At 40.7% G+C, this 19,300-nt stretch overlaps 1 protein-coding gene across 1 annotated transcript in view; it reads right to left on the bottom strand.

The window, feature by feature from the left end:
• lrrc9 (leucine rich repeat containing 9) overlaps positions 1 to 19,300 on the bottom strand; it is a 225,140-nt gene that overhangs the window by 55,461 nt on the left and 150,379 nt on the right. The window contains exons 20-24 of the mRNA XM_039741349.1: positions 17,674 to 17,814; positions 12,539 to 12,716; positions 8,701 to 8,921; positions 5,695 to 5,817; positions 759 to 889 (exon numbers count right to left, since the gene is read on the bottom strand). Of these exons, the coding sequence (XP_039597283.1) occupies positions 759 to 889; positions 5,695 to 5,817; positions 8,701 to 8,921; positions 12,539 to 12,716; positions 17,674 to 17,814 (794 nt within the window). The remainder of the gene's footprint in view (positions 1 to 758; positions 890 to 5,694; positions 5,818 to 8,700; positions 8,922 to 12,538; positions 12,717 to 17,673; positions 17,815 to 19,300) is intronic.

The raw sequence follows: 19,300 nt of genomic DNA, 5'->3' as shown, positions 1-19,300 counted from the left end.
AGTCAGGAGAGATCAGCAACTCTTACCCAACCGCGTGGCCAATAAAATGGAAGGACCAGGGGAGACAACAATGTTTGGATCCTTTAACCCCCGATACACAAGATGGCAGCATCCCAGAGTTAGGATTCCCACACAGATACCCACAGTGCATGCTGGGACCTGTAGCCCCACAGGACAGTCCTGTTGGGCTCAGTGGTGGTGAGCTGTTGGAATTGGTAATTCCAACTTTCAGGGTCTTCTATTTGACCTGGAAGTGCTTCCAGCAGGCTATGCCCTAGCACCCAAAGTGCCCCCAGGTCAAAGATAAAAGAAGCTGCTTGACCTCATCCAGGAGACTCGGAGTTGGAAGGCAGAGGACAACACTTGCTTGGAGAGGAAGAAAAGTAGAACGGAGAAGGAGGAAAGGTCTTTATTGTTGTGGAGGATTCTAGAAGGGTCTGTAAAGGTACTGGATAGAATAAAATCATTACATTTGAACCCATGACTTTATATTTATAACTCATGACATATAACCCATGACATTATTGAGTTGTGTGCAGGGTTTGAGGCTCAGTGACACCTCCTATCTTTCACAACAGATAATGACCAGGCTGATGTTTAAACCCTGTCTGTTAAAGTTGTGTGGCAGAAGGACTAGTCATCACACCACTATGACACCTTCTTTTATATTTTGTATAAATTTATCTGTAAACTATTTAATTCTTTTCACTGTGCATGGTAGGTCAGGATTCTTTCTGTGCCATGGCTATTCAAATTACCTTATGGCTGATCCAGGCAGGTCAAGCTCATGGACGTCAGAGTAGTCCGAGTGTCCCAACTTCTCTGTGACCATATCAGGCGTTAACCGGCCTCCAAAGGCGTCCTTTGCATTTTCACATTCGGAGGGCTCCTTGAAAGAGAGTTTAAGATTTGAGAAAACCTGAACACAGCATAACATATTGTATTCCTGCCTACGTTTCACAACAAGCAGACCCTCAGATCATAGTAAGTATTGTATACTCTGCCAGCTAATGAATAGTGTTGAGTGAACTCCATGATGTTAGCTTTGCCTCGAGTTCGGAGACTTCATGGAAGTGTTTCCAAATATCGCGGAATTTGGTGAAATGCATTGAAGTCAATAGGGAAGGATTAACTGAACTAGATTTGAGTGGATTATGATGGTGCAATTATCTTTAAAGTGTCCCTGAGGGCTAGCGAAATGTCTACAAACTATACTGGACCAATTATTGGGGCAAAAAAGGTGACCTGAGCTGTGTGGCACCAGTGCCAACCAAGGCACCACCGTGCCTCTGTGAGATCAAAGAAGAAAGAACACAGTCAGAGATGTGCAGTCAAACAAAGAGGAAATGCCAAAAATCATAGTCAAAAGTCAGAAAAAATACGCAGGTCTTTTAAAGGCCGAAAATTCAAAGTGGCATGTCATGACTGAAACTGTTGGCTTGTTCTATTTTTTGAAGTCGCACTGAAGGCTCTCCAAACTATCTGTGCTGATGCTTTGGACTTTTTCTTCTATCCAAAAGGCTAGAAACGACTTGCAAATAGTAATAAACCTTTTGTTATTTTATTATTTCATAGTGTCTCCTGTGTTTGGAGTGGGACATAAGGCTCCTTGAAGGTTTGGTTTTTTTCCTCCACGTGGCTAATTATGTATGCATAGAGCACACACCTTCTTCTTTTATACTGACGTGAAACTCAAAGATCAATCTGCACATTTGGCAACAAGCAGAGATAACTTGTTATTTATGCTGCAGATCCATCCATCCATCCATCCATTATCCAACCCGCTGAATCCAAACACAGGGTCACGGGGGTCTGCTGGAGCCAATCCCAGCCAACACAGGGCACAAGGCAGGAACTAATCCTGGGCAGGGTGCCAACCCACCGCAGGACACACACAAACACACCCACACACCAAGCACACACTAGGGCCAATTTAAAGTCGCCACTGCGACTGCAGATGCTGCAGATGTTTCATAAAAATAACATTTTGAGAACCTGCATTATTTACTTATCTGTTCTACAGCTAAGTCCCACAGAGCCTGTAGTGCAAATGATCAGCATTATATACCTGGGAGGGTTCGGTCCCATCCAGTGCTGGCTGTTACAGCTCCGGGGAATGTCGTGCTGGCCTCGCAAAGCATTATGGGGAGCTGGGAAAAAAGTTCACCTAAACTGGACAAATTACCAGTAAATAATTCAACGAACAAGGAGGAACACAGCAACTTCGCTGCAAATACTGCTTTGGCAAAATTCACTGATCAGCACTACTAATGAACTATAAAAAGACACGGTCAAGTAGCAAGTTCATGGAGTAGACTGCTAATGAGTCTGCCTAATTAGAAATGAAAGATGATTTGCGCCCTGATAGAGAATGTCAGCTCTTTAAAGCCTTTACAATTCTGGGGCTGCAACTTTCTTTTCATTTGTGCCCATATCCTAATTTAAATGTATTTTCCTTTTCCTGTTTCTCATGAGAGAAAGTAGACGTAAGCTGTTTTGACAGTAGACTTGACTTTTCTTTCTTACTTAGAAGATGCTGACTTTATGATCATATTGCACTGCATAAATCCCTTTGCATTTTGCTTTTGAAGTTACTTTTGAAGTCTCACTGAGAAAATGAAAATTTAATTCTAAATGAAAAATGACTAATAAACGAGTGGAATCTTTTTTTTGATAGTATAATTTTGAATACTTGGTACTTCCAACAAAACTAGCTGCTTTTTTTTATTAAAAAATGTATTATTATGCTAAATGCTGCCTCCAACCCAGAACAATGCTAAAAAAAAATTGTGCCAGTAAAACTGCGTTGGAAGGAAGTAATATACCAGCAGTATTTCAGTCTATACCAGAGTTTCCCAACCTTTTTCCTGTGGTGGCACACATTTTTGTAACCAAAAACATCCCAAGGCACACCACTGTTTAATTAACCACAAACACATTATACCTCATACACGTGCTCAACTGTCCGAAGTGGCAGGACTACCGGAGAAGCTGCTAAAAAAAACAGCTCTGAGATCAGCATCTCCCAGCTGTTTCGTCCCTTTGCCAGCTGCCTCAGAGGCAACTCGTATGCCCACTATCCACCAGCCCTGTGAGACTCGCTGCTGACCAAAAACCAGGGCAGAGGGACTCTAGCAGCCAGGAGATGTGTCTGAAGTAATATTGAGTGCTGTGTCTGCAACATCGCGATCACAGAGCTGCTTTCATGCCAGCTTCTCAAGGTAGTCTCGACCACCTGCAGAGCTTGTCTCTCTTAGGTTTGGACCCGGGTGTGCCACACTATTATTTCCATGCACACCCGGGTATCTCTCATGGCGCACTGGTTGAAAAACACTAGTCGATACATTGCAAGTGGATACAAACAGAGGCAGATCTGAACTTGAACAGTTACACCAGTGTTTCTCAAATAGGGGGTTGCGTCAAGGGGGGCGCGTTTGACCTCGGGGAACATGCTTTTTTATTTTTCTTTTAAATTTTTTTTGAATTTAGAATGCACTTTAAATCTTTTCTGTTACATTTAATAAAGCTATTCTTTGTTGTAAATTGGTCCATATTTCTTTCTTTTTTTATTCTCTTATACGTTAATAAGGATACAGTGTTATGCAGAGGTGTACTTATAACAATTTTATAGACAAATGATACTATTTATAGTCGCGCGGGGGGGCGCGAGATATTTTCTTCTTCCTAGGGGGGGGCATGACAGAAAATAATTGAGAAGCACTGAGTTACACTAACCAACAGCTTGCATTGACAAGGACAACAAAGTCATAATCTTACCAAAGCAGTCCAATATAGCATACATTTCATTTCTGTGTTTAAATAAACTGACTAGCCCAAAATAGCAACAAAATACGATACGGTTGGAACAGTGCTCATTTTTAAAAACTGAGTTATAAGTGCTGTTTACAGCATCCATGCCAACATATGCAGAGAACACAATATCACCATCCACTCAACAAATGACTTTTTTTTTCAGATGAAAACCCAAATATTGAAAACTTTTTAGTGAACTGTGAGTGAATTTGAGGAATGTCATCAATCAATTCATCGATGGTAGTGAAAAACAGTGGATGATATTTGCCAACTTTTAACAGAAGTATTAATGGAAGCCCATTTGACAGATGCATAATTAAAGGAGGCGGCACGGTGGCGCAGTGGGTAGTGCTGCTGCCTCACAGTTAGGGGACCTGGGTTCACTTCCAGGGTCCTCCCTGCGTGGAGCTTGCATGTTCTCCCCGTGTCTACATGGGTTTCCTCCCACAGTCCTTGAAAAATACCAAACTTTTCCTTTAAATCCTGCTCCAGCAAAGCATTCAAAGCATAGATCTACAGACATGTTGTCACCTCGTTTATTTCATTTTATCTTACTGTCTGTGTTGCCTTTGCTACTACAGTTGCTGGGTTAGAATCCACGCCAGCGGCTGTTCATACAGAGACTGCACTTTTTATCGGTTTCTGCCATGTGTTACTTCTGGTTCTCCTCTTATAATCTAAAGAGATGCAGGAAAGGATGGGTTTAGTGTGCCCTGCGTGTGCCCTTGAGAGGACTGACTCCTGCCTTGAACCCAAGGCTTTGGCCTTTCGCAACAACTCAAAAGGAACAAGCAGATCCCCAAAATGGTTTGTAGGATTTATATGTATTCAAGATAGTAAATAATTTATCAGACATTTAAGTTGATTTAAACTTTAAATCTGTATTGCAGACAAGAGGATACTTTATAAAATAAATACAGAATAGTAGAAATTACATTTTTGATCAAATGTGCAATGCTCTGATGATTTCTAAATTTAGCCAGGGCCAGGAAAATGTCTGTCTGCTTTTATAACACCCTTTATCCAGTTTAGGACAGCAAGATGCCAGTTTCACAACAGCGTTAGGTTAAAGGTGGGACCTAAACCTGGGTGGGGTGACATATTTGAGCTCACAACCAAAAATTCTGCGCCAGTTTAGAGTTGCCAATTAACTTATTAATGACATCTTGGGGACACTGGAAGGAAGCCAAAGTACTTGGAGGAAGACCCACTAGCAGTGCCCAGTAAGCTGAAACTGTGAAGCAGCAGCAGCACTAACACTGGGCCACCTTGGCCTTTCAGAGGTAATGTAGTACTTTCTGATCAGGTGTACACACTCTTAAAAATAAGGGTGCCAGTGTGTTTCTTCAGGGCGATGCCATAGGGGAAGCATTTTTGGCTCCCAAAAGACCCGTCGACATGAAAGTTTCAGAAAGAACCATTATTTATTTAGATTTGTAACAGGATTCATATAGTAAATAACCATGACAAGATGGTGACAGATTTGGGGTCCTGATGTTAAAAGGACTCTCGCTGCATACAATAACACACCCTAAGTTCAGGTTTTCTTAATCTGTTAATTTCCTGCAAGTTAGCCTACCAAACATTAAAGATTTCATTTTTTTTTTACATATTAGGAAGTTTTTCAAAGCGCAAAGAACCCATGCCAGAGTAAAACAGTGTTTTGTCAAGCAATAGATCTACGAAGAACCACACAACCCAATAAAGAACCATAAAGTGGCATTAAGAACCAGTGCACAGTCCCAGGCATGAGAATTCATCAAGATAAAATACATTTTTCATTTATTTTTTTGAAATTGAAATGCAATGGAAGTTTTACGTTTGATTATGAAGAAACTTGAAATTAAGCAACATTTAGAAATAATCAATCATTCATCTTACCACCGCGGATCCATCCAGGGCCTTGAGTGTTGGCAAATGGAATATAACAAAGAGTCTGTAGTTTTCTTGATTTTGCACAATCGGATTGCCATACAAATCCAGAATGATAAGGTTGGAGAGACCCTGTGAAAATAAACAGCCGACTCACATAAGCAGTGCAAAACATTCAATATATTAGAAAATCAGTATTCATGCAGCTCCGTGCAAATCTGAACAACCTACATGAGCTACAGCATGGGTGTCAAATGGCTGCTGCTTTTTGTTCCAACCAACAATAAAGAGAAGAAAAGCAAACCAACAGATGACCATCAAACTCCTTACAACTGTGCACCCATCATACAATAGCAGCTTCAAAAAAATAATTTGGAAAAAAGAAAAGTGATGGTCTGAAAAATATTCATCTGTTCTACATCATAATACATGTTGATAGTACTCTCGCAAGAAAAGAAAATCAGCTCTGTTGGAAATGTTTGGTGTAGCAGAATCATCCATCCATCCATCCATTATCCAACCCGCTATATCCTAACTACAGGGTCACGGGATCTGCTGGAGCCAATCCCAGCCAACACAAGGCGCAAGGCAGGAAACAAACCCCGGGGCGGGGCGCCAGTCCACCACAGGCAGCAGAACCAGAGCACTAAAAAGTCATTTAATTAATTCACAGGTTTCATTGAAGATTTGGCTCCTAATTATGGAACTGGTTGTAGCAAAAAGGTTGGCCTTCCAGGAACAAAGGAACAGACCTTGAGTCCCTTGAATTACCTGGTCATCTGTTGGCTTATTGATTGGATGCTGGGTAGCCTCCTTAGTGTTTTGTTCCACAGGGGTCAGTGCTGGGCTGGTGCTATTTTTATTACATATAAATGATTTGGATAGGAAGTATAATTAACAAACTGGTCGAGTTTTCAGATGATGCCAAGAAAGATTTTAAATCCATGAAATCATTACAGAGGGACTTAGAGAGCATATAGGCTCGAGCAGATTTGTGGCAGATGAAATTTAATGTCAATAAATATAAAATATTACATGTTAGAATTAAAATGTTAGCACTGAATACACAATGGGAGGTCTGAAAATCAAAAGCATACCTTATGAAAGGGATTTAGGAGTCATAGTGGACTCAACATTTCGACTGCTGGACAGCGTTTAGAAGCCATTAAGAAGGCTAACAGAACGTCAGGTTATATAGCGCCTTGATGTGTGGAGTACAAGTCCAAGAGGTTCTGCTGAAGCTTTATAACACACTGGTGAGACGTCATCTGGAGTACTGTGTGCAGTTTTGCTCTCCAGGCTACAAAATGGACAGGGGGATGCTAGAAAAAAGTCCAGAGAAGAGCGACTAGGCTGATTCCAGGCCTTCAGGGGATGAATTATGAGGAAAGATTAAAAGAGCTGAGCAGTCGAAGACATGATTGAAGTATTCAAATTTATGAAGGGAATCAGTACAGAGAATTTACAACTTTCTAGGATGTAGAGGGTGTAGTAACACACTCTGTTCCAACTCTGCTTTGAGACCGACAGAAGGTTTTTAAGTAATCAACAGTTGTTGGGACACCTGTGCAAATTGTTGGCTTCCACTTGCAAGGCTTAATTTACTGTTATTGCTGCAGAACGTCTGTAGGTGGTAACTATTAGTTGTTCCCTGACGGAAGACCATTTTTAATATTCTGATATTTCCTTTTTTCAGTTTTTTCTAACCTAAACCTTACGTTTAAACCTCTGGCAGTTTACTGCTTACCTTTCATCATTATAGGTCATTCATTGCATTTCAACTGATTAAATTTAAAGGAAAACTGGCAAAGCGAGGTGTTGTAAAACATTTGATCGATAGTGTTTGTTAATTACTTTTAAACTACTTTACTGAAATCAGATCTGAGTCTCGATGTGTACTCACTATGTATATAGTTATTTGTAATATTTATACTTGTATTTTACCTGAAAACTCACTGAGGAGCACCATACAAAAATACATTGACTTAGAGTCATTAACCTAAATGGTATGTAACAGACATCATATGTGAAAAGCGACACTGGTATACCAGGAACCATGGGGTGAGTATCTAGGATATCCTGAACAGGCACTGTGTTACCACAGAGGAAGCAAATGCTGTAGTGAAAGTCTTTGGAGTCAGAAGACTTTAATAGACATAGAGCAACTGGATACCACAGGGCCAGTAGCTGCAGAATAAGGTCCAAATAAAAAACAAGCCACGTGGCACAATAACAGACATTGGCACAAAGATGTTAGGTACTAGGAATAGTAGCTGTAACATAGCAAATTCTCATTGGTGGGTTTGTAATGGACATAAAGGAACCAGGTGACACAAGAGGAGTAGCTCAGGCAATATAGTGACAGGAGCCAGAACAAAGAAGCCACAAAAATGTATGGCACCACACAACATGTAGACAAGAGTAAGAAAAGTGAACAGCGATTTTATAGCAGTGGCCAGATGCCAATAGGGCGGGACGTTTAGGACCTGAAGGCACATTAGTTAGCTCAGGTGAAGTCAAGCACAGATAGGGCAGCCATTGGAGAAAAAGAATCCAAAATTAGGTGCCCCATAATTGACACTGATTTGGAAAGCCAAAGCTGTCATGCTGTTGTGGGTGGCTGGGAGGAGAAGTGAGGTGCACTGAGACGGTCAGTTCTAGTCAACAACAGAACACAGGAGGCTCAGGGTGGTCTGGGAAACAAAAAAGACAGTAGATGGCACAGCAGGCTCGTGAATACATGGAATATTGACAAGTGGATATAAAGAAGCAGAAGGGCCACAGTTTGCACATGGTGTGGGAAGATAAATGGTCCAACAAGAAAAGCAGCAGTGCAGCAGTTAAATAGCTGAACATGACACACGAGAAAGCATGACATCCTTCTAACTGATTACAGATCTGCATTCTTTCTTTGATGGTTATCATCATAAGTGTCAACCTTTGTTTCTTTTACACAAACTTTAACAGAAATCAGGCAGGATGCAGTAGGTGGGTGCACCAAACCTGTGTTCTTACCTTCAGGTGGTAGATGTCCCGGTTTGTAGATATATTGTTATTTCCGATATAAAATTCAATCAAGGAGGAAACTTTGTGCAGGCCCTGCAGTGAGCTGATATGATTGTTCTCAACAGAGAGGCAGTGAAGGTGAGGCAGTTTTTCAAGCACCCCTGTGTCCAGTGAAGTCAGGCGGTTGTTGTTCAGACTCAGCCGTGTTAGTTTTGTCAACTTTAAAAGTCCTGTAAAAGTCAAAAAAGAAATATTAACATAGACTGCACTAGGCCGTTTGATATGCTTGGCATTTGTAGTTTATTAGGTTAGTCTGGCTGCAGATGGAGTTTCCACTCAGTTTGGTCCTAATTATTACCAGAAAATGGACTTTATTATGTATACAAAAAACCAAAAAACAATGATCATGCATTGAATCGTTTACCTCTAGGATTCAAATGAAGCGTCTTAAAAAAAGCTGGTGAGGAATACCTCAGACAGCAGCCTGGAACTGAGAGTGCCTCAGCGCACTTTGTGTTAAAGGTTAGATCTGGAGTAGGACACTTGTGGTGTAGGAGTTGTTTACTCTTACTACTTTTCTTCCAGGTTTCTCACATGGCCCTCATGTACATCATCAGGTTAACTGTCACCACTATGCAGGCTTAAAGTCCATACTGCTGACTCTTACTCCAAAAACTCTGAAATAAATTGACAAACCTAAAAGAGAAGCCACTTCATTCTGACCATGGATTTATTGGCTGTAGGGCTGAACAGCAGTCGTCTTTACATGACTCAGCTCAATACTTCTAAAATGTCTGAAGGTGGACACCCTGTCCAGACCAGGAAGGGTGCCCCCCGCACCCGATCACAGAGGATCAAACAGCCTCCATTTCATCTCCACAATTTCTGTCTCATTTGATTTTTCGTCTTCCCACACATGTGCATTTCTTTTCTTCTCTTAGCTGCTGTAATTTCCGGGAAACCGAGAACGGCCAAGCTCGCATACGTATATAGCGTGTAAAAGTTAAAAAATCGATCTAGAAAAAACAGAGTTATAGTTGAAAATAATTAAGTGGCACGGTTTTTTGGCCCATGGTGTAGTGTGTTGCAAATTAATTCAGTCAACCAGCAGCAGTCGTCAGTCTCCCGGCTCCCACTAAGACTGAGCACAGTGGACTGGGAAGAGTCTGCACTCTGCAGCTCACGAATGCCGGGACGGGGCATACTTCATTGATGTCTGTTAGATAACAGCTTTGAATAGCAACTTGAAATTGCAAGGCGTCAGTCTGTTGCATCCGCATTATCTGTGCCAAGAAACTTGCCATCACAGAATGATGACAAGAAACTGAATGCATCAGTAAAAGCTGAAATGGCGGTGTTTCAGAGCAATGGCAAGCATGGGCGTTGTTTAGAACAAGTGTATCAGTATCTGATGACTGTGCCGCCTACTTCAGTGAAGTACGAAGCACGAAGGTGCGCTCTCGCATGGACAACCGCACACTGGACACGTTGTGCTTTCTACGCTCTTCTTACTGCAACTAACTAGATACATGTACTTATATGATAGCATGAACTGCTTGTAGATAAGGTTAGTCTTTTATTGGTGTCAACATATTGCAGTAGTTTTATTAATAATAAGTGTCGGTTGTTCTAAAACCGTTCACATGTGAGATGCCCGTGCACTGTGTCATCCCCAGAAGCCCGGGATTCCCGAGAATGACAAGTGAGATTCCTGAATTCCCGGGAATGGATTGCCTAGTGGCTGGGTCAGCTTCATAGAAGGTATGCATTCTTCATCTCAGTGTTCCTGCCTGAGCCACTGTAGGTAGAGCATTACAGCATATATAAAATAACATTCCACTTTCATATAATGTAATGAGACGCACTGCTAAGAAGGTAGAAAAGTCATGTCATTCCAATCTACTCTGGACTGAGTCTGGAATGGCTGATTTTCTTGCAACATGGGAGGTAACAAGGAGCAAATGTCCCAGTAAAACTGGCGCTCAAGCAAAATGGGGACAACTGCTCTGGAAATATTTACTTTTACCTGCAATTTTAACATACATGTGAACCCATCAGTTGAGCTTCAACACTGCATACATGTCAGGATTGGATGCGGATTGTGATGCCAACGAAAGTCGACAGCGAGGGTGGTGTTTCACTGCAAGGTCTTGAGTTATACTATAAGGTTTTGCACTGCGTCCAGTATGCCGGTGGATGTTCCCACACTGCTGATCCTCTCTCATGGTTGATGCTGGAGTACAATTGGGTATCCTAGATTCTATTCTCACCCTCCCCTTCTCTGGTATTAAGTTTAGAGCTTCTAAGATGGGTCCTCTGATCTCTTACAGTTTAGATATAGAGCGTAAGGTGGTATGATTTTACAATTGAATTTTAATGCAGCAAAAAGGTAATCAGGACATGAGGAGAAATCAGCAGGAGAGGGCATGGAACACACACACAAGCAAATAAGCATGTATTAAGGCAAAACATCAGGAAATGGGCACTAAGGTCAGGAACAACAAGAAACACAAGAAAGGAGGCTCACAAGATAATGAGAACTTAAGCAGCAATTCACATCAAGACTGAGCACTGCTTTGCTGAAATGTCATCTCAATTTGCGACAAAAGTGCAAAGTAAGTTTTTTGCCTTACAGTCTTTCTGAAAGGGGGTATAGTTAATGGAAAGAAGAGTGACAAGAGTGTGAGACCGTTACATTGTTAGGATGAATAGACAAGTTAACCCTAAGACCCTGAGACATTTCAAAATAACTAATAAGGCTGAGATAAGATAAGCAGGCTGTAGGCTTTGGACCACAATATGAACTGAGTCCAAAGATGGCAGTTATAATTATATCAATCCATTGTATACAGAAAAAAACTCACAAACTGAGTTTGAACAAATAGGTACTAAGGTCATAGGAACTAAGACTCTTCACAAGTAAGTTAAGCATTGATATTAATTGTGGTGCCATCTCTCTTTCCTCAGAAATTAGGAACTTGGGTGTCTTTTTAGATCCTGATCTGTCATTTGGGTTTTGTCTTAAGAATTTTATCAGAGCTGCTTCCCTTCAGCTGAAGGACATCTCACGAATCTGACTTTTTCTCCCTCACTTTGCCACTGCAAACACGTATCCATGCTTTTGTCACCTCTTGGTTTGATTAATAATAATGTAATGTAATGTCTTTACTCTTTGGTGTTTCAGGCAAAGCACTAAATAAATAGATTGCAACATTTACAGAATTCTACAGCCAGACGTTTAACACATGCTAAACATGCTGGGAACATTCTAACCACTTTACTGATTTCCTTGCACTGGCTACCCATTAAATATTGCACATCTTATAAAATTCTTTATGGTAGTGGCTCTATCTAAATTTCAAACATATTACGATACTATAAATCCTGTTGCAATATAAGGTCATCCAATGTTTCATTTCTTGTTGTCCTGCACACTAAATGCAAGTCACTGAGTGATCGAGCTTGTAGTTCTGCAGCTCCCAGCAAATTAACGTCCCCGCCTCTTTATCTTAGACATTCTTCTTAGATTGCCGCTATTAAAACCAATCTAAAGACATTTCTATTTAAATGTTTTTATGTGCTGAGCGTATTTTTTCATTTTTTACTAATTTATCTGTTTAAATTTTATTTGCTTTATTTCTTCCGTGTTTTTGGTTTAACTTATTTCTATACAGCGTCCTTGAGTGTTATGACAGAAACATATGAAAACAATGTATTATTATTATTATTATTAAAACATCAATATTCCTCATACCAGTTAACCAATGCATGTCAAAATGTGTGATCCAAAAGATCAAAACGTTCCACCAGACAAAGTTTCAGAAACCCCTGGCCTTCAGTAGAGTACCTTCAAGTTTTGAAATGCAGTTCCCATCCAGTGACAATTCCTCAATGCGCTGGCAGTTGTCTAAGCCCTCGATTTTGCTGATATCGTTGTCATTGAAAGAGGCCCAGCGCAGGTTATGCAGCTTGTCTAGGTTGGTCAGCCGTGTCAGGCTCACTCCGTTGAGATTCAAGGAAGTGATCTAAAAACATTGATACAAACATAAATAAATTGGTTGGTAATATGAAGAAGTCATTTTAGATAAAACTTGGTGACAACCAGATAGAGAGTTGTCTTCCATTTAAACGATGGGTGCACTAGCTCACATGACAGCTCTTCTCATTGTAATTTTCTTGTGTAAGATCTGTATGATAACATTTTATATCCCATTTTGCATAACAGGATAGCAAGTACTATAAATGATAACAAAGGTGGTTTCACGCAATTAAAATAAATCAGGATAAGTCAAACTAATCTGCATCATATTTATTACAATCAACATAGCTCACAAGTGCATCATTTTTAATGTACCATAAATATTTTTCTGAGTAAACAGTTACATTTTCAGCACTTCTTCCTCTTTGAGGTATCTAAAGGACAGTGCCACACATGTGTGTTTGGAGGAAACTCCAGGGCTCGTAAATTGGTCATTTTACCACGAGTCGAGGGTCTGTGCTGTCGCCTAATGCTTCTCCTGTTATTTCTCCTGCTAAGCCAACAGTCGGTGACGTGATGACAAATGACGTCCGTTCCAGATTCTGGTCCCCTGAGCCCGCCTTTTCCGTCTCACCTGACTTATAACCAGTTCCACTACCATCTTGCTTCAGTCATTTTTATGACTTGCGTCTGGCAAGACGTTATCATGCTCTTTTCATGAAACCATTTTATTATCTTCATTTCAGTTATATGGGGATCACCGGCTGGTGTCCAAAACCTTCATGATTTTTCTTTTCATTTATTATGATAGGTAATTCGATGTAACAGACTCTGCCCTGTATGTGTTAAGAGATGTTCACTTTAAAAATGTATTTATCTTAGAATAATTTTTTCTAGGACGGCACGGTTTGCACAGTGTTAGTGCTGTTGCCTCATAGTAAGGAGGCCAGGGTTCACGTCCTGGGGCTTCCCTGTGTGGAGTTTCCTCTGGATGCTCTGGTTTCCTCCCACAATCCAAAGACATGCACGTTAGGTGGATTGGCCATGCTAAATCGATCCTAGTATGTGGTGTGTTCGCCATGTGATGGACTGGCACCCTGTCCGGGGTTTGCTCCTGCCTTGTGCCCTTGTGCTAGCTGGGATAGGCTTCAGCACCCCCATGACCCTGTTCAAGACTAAGCAGGTTAGAAAATGACTCACTGACTAAGTTTTTCTTATCAATGGTATAGATGGGAATGTGGGTTTCTTTCTGTCTGGAACATTCCAGTGCAGTTACTTTTGCAGTATAATGTCTCACTATCATGCTGATTACTTTGATTGTTATTTTGTTTTATCATATGGGTGCTGCCATGCTATCATTCCCTTTGCTGGGGCACTGCTCCTGGTTCCCAAGGAACATGGTTTTGGACAGTGCCGCATCTTGTGTCATCAGCGCAACCCCTTAAATACCAGTGTGATGATTTATTTGTATCTGTGATTTAAATAAAAAAAACTTGAATGTAGTGCAAATGTTTCTCTCACAAATTTCTGGTTTCTGGGATTTCAGTTTCCCTCTGACTTTTTTATCTGATTAGTAATTAGGCCTTGTTGCAATAGATTTCATCTTTTTGGTTTCTGGTTTTGACTATGTTTCATATCCTGGGCCTCTTCCAGCCTTGGGGCCAAAGAGTATGGAAATGTAACTAAGGTGTGGAAGTATTTCAGGAGTGCTGGCAGAAATATGGGGGTCCACATTACCAGCTTGTGACAGCTGGCCCTAACATTTCTCCACATGGATACAGCTTATTATCTACAACTTTTCCTGAAAATTGTCAGGGATTAGCCCACATAAAAACCTGTAAGCATATGAGGTGTGAATGTTTAAATAAAAACAAAATTATTCCAGTAAAAGACACACTGCCACGAATCCCCTTCAAATAACTCTTCTTCACTTCGAACACACTTATCCCATCATTGTTACCACTTTCTGAAGCAGTTCTGGAAGAAAGTTCTCTTTCATGAGTGTCTTTAGATGCACTGGCACGTCTATCTCGATATTCTGCATGTCAAACGAGATCCACACATCAAGGTGATGATGATTGTGTTTTTTGACCTTGATGGAATTATGCGAGTTGAGTTTGTACCCAGGACCACTATGATGAACTCTAAATATTATAAGGGCTTATTAGAGCGTTTAAGAAATGATGTGGTTAGAAAACGACCAGAGAAATGGGCAAACAGTTTCATCCTCCATCATGACAACACTCCATGTTACACATCACTTCTGGTGCTGCAATTTCTGTCACGGAAAAACATTATGGTGTGTCCTCGTCCACCTTCTTCACCGGATCTGGCACCATACGACTTCTGGCTCTTCCCCAATGTTAAAATTACCATGAAAGGTAAATATTTTGAATCGATTCAGGACTTTGAGGCAGCTATGACAGCACAATTTGTACGGTAATATATTTTTTTATTTAAACATTCACCATATTTTTTGATCACACCTCATATGTGTTGAATATAATTATTTAGGATATATGGTAAACTGAAAGGCCTTGTTGATCACACTGCTGACAAAATTCATCTGAACAAATAGGGTTAAGTATGTTACAAGTACACCATTCCATATAAATTCCAAAGTTGTACCAATTTGAAGCAACAGACATGAATAAGCTTACCTTACCCTAACAGATCTTCTACAATAAAATTAAATGTAAACTGGAAAATGGACCTCATAATATTGTAGACACTTGCTTTAATAATTAATACACTAACCATCTTGAAAGAGAAATTGTCAGTCCTTAGAAAGGAAAAATGCAGAATTCTGGGAATAGCAAAGTTGACCCAAAACAGATGGGATTTGAAGTGATAATGATACTGCACACCACTCAGAAATTACACTGGACAACTGTTGTTTGCTTCCTAAAAAAGTTTTTGTGTTTATGAAAATACCAGTAACGGCACACTGCACGTACACTTGACTTGAGCATTCCTAGTTCTCATCCTCTTTCTCTGTACGTTTAGCATTCGTTTGCTCAGAGGTTGATGCGCTTGCTGCTTCCTGAGCAGCTCTTGTTTTCTCCACCCTTCCAGCCTGCTTCTTTTATTCTTTCGTCTGCATCTTTTTGCGTTAAAATTGATTAAGTCGGTGTTTGTGTTGCAGTTACTTAGTACGTTTTCTTTAATTTTTCACTTAAGCTGGCACTTAAGTCTTCAATCTGCCTCAAGAATGATTTAAGATATGAAGAGGTAGGGGAAGTGACGGCGAATGTGGTAGGGGTGAGAATGGCACCCGTACGCATGTGCCACACAGCCACCCTGCTGACCGCTGCCGAGAGTTGATCCTACAATAAAATAAAATAAAAATAAAAAGAGGAATAACCTTGGAAGTCAATCATCACCATGAAAGCAGATAGTAGACATTACGTAGTATATGTGTACCAAATTTCAGGTCACTAGGTCAAACGGATTGCGAGTTATATGTGATTTAAAATACTGGACAGACAAACGAACAGCCATGGTAGCGTATTATATAAGAAGATCATTTCAAACTGACATGTAGGAATTTGGATAAACATAAAATTAGCTTTCATTGAATATATTGAATCATTAACAATGCTGACACATTGCATTAGTTCAACTGAGCTAAAAATATTTGGCTGCTGATTTTCGTTTGTACTCGGCATCTGATGCTTCTCATTTCAGTGTACCACAATAGTCCGCCAGCACTAATGGATTCCTTTTGCTCTGATACCTCTTGTCCATTGTTGTAAAGTCCTAATGAAACATCTCCCCATTTTCATTACTGGCTGCACCAGAATTAGTAAGGGAGAATTCCAAGAAAATGAACGTTTAGCGACATGTTACATTTCATGGATTTGTATGCTTGATGCATGTTGTACCACAGGCAGGTGTTCTGCACCTTTCAAAAGAATGCCCAACCTCATTCTTGAACGTTTTCTATGCTGCCCCTGGCAACCACTAGCAGATCTTTAAACTGCTTGTCTTTGATGACTGGTCAGATTCGTGGATCAACAAAATGTCTTCCTTAATCTTGGCATCAGATCAAATCTCAAAATCCTTCACATTCCTTCAATTTTTTCACAAAATTTTTCATCAGCCCAAGTTTTATATGAAGAGGCAAAAATATCTTTGTTGGGCCGACAAGAGGTTTATGTTCCATACTTTTCTGTCTTGAAACTAAATATTTATGGAGTGGCCAGCTCTTCTTAAAGTAATTAGACTCTTTAGCATGGCTGTCCCATTCACAGTACTTGGTATATCCTGAGCTGCTTTCCTAGTAGCAATGCCACTACTATTAGATCACCACAGATGTTCCAAGTGTAGTTGCTGTACTAAATTTGTATACTTTGTAAGTATTATTGAGGACAGATGGGTATGCTGGCTGGATGAGGAAACGTTTTCTTGCCTGGCCAAAAGTATATAAATGATGGACCAGCAGAAGCTGGACACCAGAAGGAGATTCATCCTCCATTCAACAGGAGACAGTGATCCTCCAGAGGCATCCCAGTTTGGACACCCGCAGGGGTACATGGGTGTTAAGTTTTGGAAGTCCAGCCCTGTTGAGGCCATTGGGTGCTCTTAGGGAAGGACCTCCCTGGTTTCCACATGACCCAGAAGTGCTTCCAAGAGGATTTCTTCGTCCAGCTTAAAAGGACACTCATCAGGAGGACTGTAGGAGAGAATCTATGATTATATTTTGGCTGTTTTAGTATATTTTGGCTGATGCTCAATTGGAAAAGATGATTGAAAATTGTGGTGACACAGTGTCAACGGTGTGCAGCTCAGTGGCACTCCTTTGTGCTTACAACGTAATATATGAGAAGAAATTGCAGAAATACAGGATAGTGACCAACAGACCAAGATACATAAGATACATCCAAAACTGTTTTAAGAAGCAAACTCTGTGTTGTCCAATGTTAAAGAAGACTTGCTTTAGATGTACCCTTGAGAGTGACATTTTGCTTAAGTTCCACAACACTAGGTGACAAAGTTCTGACCTTTAAATACCAGCCTGTTTCCAGCTTTTCGACAGGGCTGAGCTTTTTATTGCTAAGCTGAGACAGGACCTGGGCAGAAGAGAGCAGACTGAGGCTTCGGGGTCGTACTTCATCAGTTCTGGAGTGAGCCAACAGAGAGACCTAGAAGTAATACATAAAGAAGCAAAGGGCTTAAAAATGACTGGCATTATGCAGCTGAACTAAACATTAATGCACATTTCTTGTTTTATGGAACAAACAAGGAAAAGGGAGGATGTACAATACTCAGTAAATCCATTCTGCTCAAATATCAGCCATTGCTTTAGTTTACTTTTCCATTTTTTAACCCTTTGCATAAAGATAGTTGAACTTCTTCGGAGTGCCATAACGACATGTTTACTTGCTCAGTCATCATGGTGATGTTAATAGTTTTCTGCTTAAACACAAAGCATTTCAGATGAACACCCTTTATATTACTACTCCTAATGACCTTAAGTAGAACAACAATTTTATCGCTTCTCTATAATAAAGGAGGCGCTTCTCTTATTAATAGAATATGCCCAGCTCGACAAAGACTAGCCTTTTTGTGCTTTTCTTTATGATTTGGCTTACCTTGACATCTGTCCTTGAGCTCTGTTGCAATCTGGGGTATTCAGTAAACTCACTTACTCCTAATTCTTTGGTTATTTATGTGACAATGATTTACTCAGACTGGAACATGGTGAACAATATCCTGCTTTGCATAGACTGCTGATCACATACATTCAGCAGGTCACCTTTAGGGGCTTTTCTTCTTCGTTTTAATTCTACTTTTATTCATTATGGGAAATATCTCAAATAAGTGCATGTTAGGTTCATTTGCAAATGTAAATTTGCCTAGTATGACGGAAGGTGGTGTGCGTGTGTGGGTCAGTAGGCTGACTCTCCAGTGGTTTACCCATTAGGCCAAACAGGCCAATATTTTAAGACGTATACCACAATTGTTAACTGAATCTGCGACTAAATAAAAACACGTTAACTTAAACTGGGACAGTATTCATACTCATGGAGGACTAAAAGTAATGCACATTACAATGCTGCTGCCAAAAGAGAAGTAACATAGCATTTAATGGACTGAAACCATGGATGGTCTCCCTGTCTGCACGATTTTTCTTGTATATCCCAAAGATGTGTGTGTGTGTGTGTTAGGTTAACTGAGGACTGTAAAATGGCCCTCCTAGAGGTGTGTGTGTGTGTGTGTGTGTGTGTTTGTGCATGATGAACTGATGCTCTGTCCAAGGTTAGTCCCTGCTTTGCTCCCCATGTTGTTAGAATAGGCTTTAGTCCCGGTGAGTGACCTCAAAATTTATTCAGTGGGTTTAAAATTGAAAAGATAGACGGAGAGAGGGCAGCACGGTGGTGCAGTGGTAGCGCTGCTGCCTCGCAGTTAGGAGACCCGGGTTCGCTTCCCGGGTCCTCCCTGCGTGGAGTTTGCATGTTCTCCCTGTGTCTGCGTGGGTTTCCTCCAGGCGCTCCGGTTTCCTCCCACAATCCAAAGACATGCAGGTTAGGTGGATTGGCGATTCTAAATTGGCCCTAGTGTGTGCTTGGTGTGTGGGTGTGTTTGTGTGTGTCCTGCGGTGGGTTGGCACCCTGCCCAGGATTGGTT

Source organism: Polypterus senegalus, chromosome 18, assembly GCF_016835505.1.
Source record: "Polypterus senegalus isolate Bchr_013 chromosome 18, ASM1683550v1, whole genome shotgun sequence".
Classification (NCBI taxonomy): domain Eukaryota; kingdom Metazoa; phylum Chordata; class Cladistia; order Polypteriformes; family Polypteridae; genus Polypterus; species Polypterus senegalus.
Note: the sequence above shows the minus strand (reverse complement) of the source record. Positions and strands in the feature narration are given on the sequence as shown.